Source organism: Leucoraja erinacea, chromosome 23 (genome assembly GCF_028641065.1).
Source record: "Leucoraja erinacea ecotype New England chromosome 23, Leri_hhj_1, whole genome shotgun sequence".
Classification (NCBI taxonomy): domain Eukaryota; kingdom Metazoa; phylum Chordata; class Chondrichthyes; order Rajiformes; family Rajidae; genus Leucoraja; species Leucoraja erinaceus.
In genome coordinates this window covers 550286-556285 of record NC_073399.1, presented here as the reverse complement: position 1 = coordinate 556285, position 6000 = coordinate 550286, and the positions used below count along the sequence as shown (strand labels likewise).

Below are 6000 nucleotides of genomic sequence, written 5' to 3'. Positions count from 1 at the left end.
CGCTCCAAGGAATAGAATCCCAGCCTGCTCAATCAGTCCCTATAGCTCAGCCCCTCGAGTCCTGGTAACATCTTTGTAAATCTTCTCTGCACCCTTTCCAGCTTGAGAACATCCTATAATATGGTACCCAGAATTGAACACAGTACTCTAAATGTGGCCTCACCAATGTCTTGTATGACTGCAACATGACCTCCCAACTTCAATACTCATTGACGATTTAGCTACTGAAAACAATGTCTAATGAAGGTCCAGATGTAACTAGTTTGAATCCCCAATTGCTTTAAAGATGACCAAAATGGCAGTTGGAGCAACAATGCTGGTGTGAATCGTGCTTTGTCTTGGCAAGAATTCTCTGTCTTCATTCCTAGCCTGAAGTTGCAAGTGGATGAATACTGTTTAAAAAAAAGGTGAAAACTCATTTTGAATCGAGGAAGGTTGATCAGAACTGTGACTTTGATGGAGTTTTAGAAAGCAGCATCGCTGACGTGTGCCTGAAGGTGAGTCATTAGCTTCATGAAAAAAGGGAAAAGTTAAACTAACAACAATAATATCTCTATAGTTAAGTTTAGTTTAGAGATACAGTGCGGAAACAGGACAATTTCCATTATTTTAAATACAAAGCCAATTAACTTACAAACCTGTACGTCTTTGTAGTGTGGGAGGAAACCGAGGATCTCGGAAAAAAACCCATGCGGTCATGGGGAGAACCTGCAAAATCCATACAAATAGCACCCTTGGTCAGGATCGAACCTGGGTCTCTGGTGCAAGGCAACAACTCTTCTGCTGCGCCACCGTGCTGCCCAGATGGTTTGAACAATTTGGCATCCCTGAACAAAACAGGCTCTCAACAGAAAGTGTGCAGTAATCTGATAGTATTTAATTGATATGAAATCTTGTGCCATATTCCTTCACATAAATGATGATTTAATACACACTAGATGTTAACAGGTGACATTCAAGTTTTGGCAGCAAAACAACTTCCTCTTCTGTAAATATTAATATTTTTGGTTACACCATTAAAATTTATCTACAATACAAATTTATTTTTTTACAAAAGTATTCTTTTATAACAAATCAATGATTAAAATTTGTTAAGGAGATTGCTGTAGGTTTTTAACATTACTTGAGTTACATTGAAATCTTATTGCATTCTGATTAAAATAAGCCAATTATGTTAAAGGGAAAGGATTGAGCTTATGACACAGAAAGTTAACAAATCTATATAATCTTAGGTTCATCCTTAGATAGGTGTAAAATTTCAAACATTACTTACAAATATTGGATATTAATTGAAGAATGTAAAACAAGGAACAGAAAAATAGTGCAACTAATTATAAAACTACAATCACTTCATTATGTTCAATCAATCAGCAGTTGGTTAAAAACTTGATTCAGGCACAGGTTTTTTCCTTCCCAGTGAAGAAGTGCTGTATCTCATCCTTTGCATTGTACCGTATCTTCTGGCCTGTTGTGAAACCGGCCCATTCTTCTGAAGTGAAGTCGACCTCTTCAAGGTCAAGTCATCCTTGACCACAATGTTAGACGAACTCTGAGATCGTCGAATTTCTTCTCCAGAAAGGCTTATTCTGCCGTTGTTTAATTCCTCCCTGTGTTTGACAGAGTTTTTGGCACCGTTTACTTCTACTTTTGCCCTGCTCTCGTTGATAGAGTCTGCCCTGTGCTTACCATTCAGAGCTCCGTTGGAGAGAGAGATCCTTGAAGACACACCGATATTCTCGACAGTCCGACATTTCTCAAATTCTCTGGGCCTTTTAGAATCCTTCTTCAAAAAGTTTGTTTTCAAAAATGAAAACTTTCTGTCAATGAGCTTTGCTTCTTCAGTATTCCTGTCCTTCTCTGCTTCTTGAGGGATTGAAGATGAGATTAGTTCAAGATCCGTACTCCTTTGGGAGGGAGATTTCTCCATCTTCTCAATACCATGATGTCCTTTCCTTCTCTTCAAAGTGTCACTTAGAGCTAAGCTGCTCAAAGAACCAATACTATATCCACTAATACTCTTACTTATTCTGTTGTCTCTTGGTTGTAAGGGCTCTTCAGTTTTAACAAGTGGGGCACCTTTTGACCCTTCTGATTTATCGACTGGTATTTTAGATGACTTTCTTTGCAAGGTCCCAGTGCCTCTTTGTTTGCTGTCTCTCTTCAGTGTACTTGTCTTTTCATCGATAGAGTTCTCTTTGCTACAGCTTCTCTGAAGGTTGTTGGAAGAGACGGTTGTTTGCTCTGAAAGTGTCTTTCCATCCCTGTTTGCAGCAGGCGTTGGGCAGTGATCCACATTCAATCCCTTTCCCGTCTGCTTTGCACTGTCAGCATTACAATCTGTTGGTCCATCTGCAGTTGGCGTTGAGTCAAGGTCTGTCGAACCTGTCATTATTGGGACAATGGACTTCTTTGTGCATCTGGGCCGGCGACCAGATTCCAAGTACTCCACTAGGGCACCGGGCATTGATTTTGGTCTGTCCTTGGATCCCAGTGACCAACGAAGTGGTGTGTTTTTTACAGTTGCATCTTTAGGTACAGAAGCAGCAGGTGACCCCTTCATGCTTATGCTCCTTCCCTGAATACCACGCACAAATGGACGTATTTCAAAACCCCCTGGGAACACAACAAGACCATCAATTAAAAGATTTTTCCAAACAATTTTAGATACTATCTTCCTGAAGTTGATTTCTTCCAAAATCTAACACTTGGAAATATTATTTTTACCAATACAAAATGTCCAACATTACAAACATCACATGAGTATTAAGAACGGCAGGACATACAGATGGATGGAAGAGGGTCGAGAAATATCTTTAGACTTTATACTTGCCACATGTATTGAGATAGTGAAGAGCTTGGTTTTGCATGCGATCAAAACAATCAGATATTGGCTAAACATTTTGTTCAAGATAAAGTTGAGTAAAGCCCGATGAAAGATAGTTTGAGGGTCTCCAATGAGGTAGATAGTAGCTCAGGAGTGCTCTCTAGTTTTTGATAGGGTGGAACAGTTGCCTGATAACAGTTGGGTTGAATGTCTCTGAATCTGTAGGTGTGTGCATTCATACTTCTACACTGCTTGCCTGATGGGAGAGGGGAGAAGAAAGGGTTGACCAGGGTGAGACTCGTCCATAATTACACTGGTGGCCTTGCCGGGGGAGCGTGAAGTGGCAATGGAGTCAATGGAAGGGAGGTTGGAAGGGAGCTGCCTGGATGGTCTAGCGTTTGTCCGTACATCGAACTGTTTACACTCCTACACACTTGACCACTCCTTGCAAACCTTCCACGCCAGTGAAAGTCACACCTGAGCGGCACTGTGGAACAGACCCTGACAGTAATGACCGAAGCTCCACACTTTGACCACATCCTACCATTTTTATCCTTTATTGGATTATCAGGGAAGACAGGAGAATCCGGAGATGAAGGAAGGGACGTGCAATTGGTGGATCCTCGGGATACTAAGCTCCCTCGCTTGTTGTCTCCAGTTAATCGGTTGAGCCAATGATCGGAGATCGATGAACTCGTGGAACCTGTGTTAAAATAAATAATTCTATTAAATCTACAGGGTTAAATTATGACTCAACTCCAAATCACTCCGAGTCTGTTACCCTCTGGCCAACTCTGGGAATTATATTTGTCAATTGCTTTTTGGTTAAAATGAATGATTAACTCATTACCATCCCATCATTTAGATAATTACAATTTGATGTGTGTAGTTGCTGAGAAAACTTTTCTGAGACAAATATCTTCCCAACATTAAAAATCCATTTGTTGTCTGTGGAGATGTGAGGAATTGTTATGAATGACTATTACCAACATTTACACATCAGATTCTACTTTTCTAATCCAATTACTACAGCATTATAATTATTTAGGCCAATGTAAATTTCACTTTCAGTTAACACTGGACATAGCTGTGATAAAAACAAACCCATGTGAGTATTTATCAGATCAAACCTCAAAATATATTGAGCTAAACACTCTCAAAATAATTCACATTCGAAACAGCCCCAGCAATCTAAATCATTCTGAAGAAGCATCCTGTCCCAAAAGGCTGCCTATCTTTTCCCTCCACAGATGCACCCTGACCTGCTGAGTTAAGGGCCTGTCCTACCAGCATGCGCCTGCATGCGGCAAGCGCGACCAAACCGGTAACGGGGGCCGCGCGGAGGTCAAGTGAGTGGCGTGAAGTTCGAGCGAAGTCCGCGGGAAGTTTGCGTGTGACGTACGGCGTCAAGACGCTGCGTACGCCCGTCGAGGCGGCTGCGGACCTGCAGGCCGTTGCCGCGCGGAATTCTTGAACACGGTCAGTTTTTCGGAGCCCCGCGCGATGTCGGGATCAGCTCCGCACAACTCCATACGCTCCGGCGATCGAAGTGGGACCGGCCCCGCGAGGCCGTATGGCTCAAGCGACCACGTTAGGTCGCGCTTGCTGCATGCAGTCACATGCTCGTCGGACAGGCCCTTTACTCCAGACCTGTATGTTTTGCTCCAGATTCCAGTATTTGCAGTTGATTGTGTATCCAGTGCTTGCTAGTCAGTAAACCATTGCTTGGTTAAAACGATGGCATTATTTATTAACAACATCCACTGCTACTAACTAAATCAGATATTCCACTACTTTTGCGAAATTTTTATATTACAAAATAGATATTTCTCTTCAATCACATTTCTGGTCAGAGTTCCCTCTGTGCATGACACACCTGGTCAAGGAACACACTGGACACATCCATTGATCACAAGCAGCACCCAAGCTGTTTTTGTTATCATTCTGAAGTTCATGAACCGATTGGGTCTGGAAATGGCACTGGTCTGACATCTAGTTAACTTTTAGATGAAGACAGATATAAAATGCTGGAGTAACTCAGTAGGTCAGCCAGCAACTCTGGAGTAAAAGGATGGGTGATGTTTCGGGCCGGGACCTTTCTTCAGACTCTTTAGTTCCGTTTAGTTTACAGATACAGGGCCGGTATAGGCCCTTCGGCCCATCGAGTCCACGCCGACCAGCAATCCCCGCACACTAGCATACAATCTTTACTGAAGCCAATTAACCTACAAACCTGTACGTCTTTGGAATGTGGGAGGAAGCCGGAACACCCGTGGTCATGAGGAGAAGGTACAAACTTCGTACAGACACCACCTATAGTTAGGCTCAAACCCGGGTCCATGGCGCTGTAAGGCAGCAACTCTACCGCTGCGCTACTGTGTCACATTGGGCTTTAACCAATGTAATGATGCCTGTTTTAGCACTCAACCTTGCCTGGGTTACTACCAGGAAGCTTGAGACATCCACCTTCATTCAACTGTGCTCTCATTCCCAATGATCAATCCCACCCAACCACTGCCGGCTGATATACTGATTGTCTAACCAACACCTTCCTACCACTGGACACAAAGTGCTGGAGTAACTCAACGGGTCAGGCAGCAACCTCTGAAGAACAAGGATAGGTGACGTTTCAGGTTCACACCCTTCCAATGAAGGGTGTTCCTCAGAAAGATCCTTCCAATGAAGAGTCTTTGTTCCTTATTTAGGAAGGGTCTTTATCAAATCGTTCTTTAAGAAGGGTCCCAACTAAGAAAGTCACCTATCTATGTTCTCCAGAGATACTGCCTGACCCGCTCAGTTACTCCGGCACTTTGTGTAAACCAGCATCTGTTGTCCCTTGTTTCAATACCCTCCCACTCATTTTGACCCACTTTCCCACAATCATCAATCACCCTCCCTCTCCCAATCTTCCCCCAATTATCGTTCCATACTAGCCCCTGCCCTCCCCCACCTCCTGCTCATTCCACATAACGCAAGCTCTCCGACCACCACCCACACAATTATCTTTCTTGGGAGAACAAACATAAATAAGTTCCTGACATGAAACGTCACTTGTTTGGATGCCGAGAGGATGTTTCCACTAGGATGCTGGGAGAGTCTAGGGCCACAGACTCTGAATATGAGGCACATTTGGAATGGAGACGAGGGGGAAACGGTTTTGTCAGAGGCTGGTAAAT

General features: G+C 43.2%; 1 protein-coding gene across 1 annotated transcript in view; it reads right to left on the bottom strand.

Moving 5' to 3' along the window:
• Window positions 1-857: 857 nt before the first annotated feature.
• LOC129708077 (ubiquitin carboxyl-terminal hydrolase 43-like) overlaps window positions 858-6000 on the bottom strand; it is a 285523-nt gene continuing 280380 nt past the window's right edge. The window contains exons 15-16 of the mRNA XM_055653607.1: window positions 3369-3527; window positions 858-2613 (exon numbers count right to left, since the gene is read on the bottom strand). Of these exons, the coding sequence (XP_055509582.1) occupies window positions 1379-2613; window positions 3369-3527 (1394 nt within the window). The 3' untranslated portion in view covers window positions 858-1378. The remainder of the gene's footprint in view (window positions 2614-3368; window positions 3528-6000) is intronic.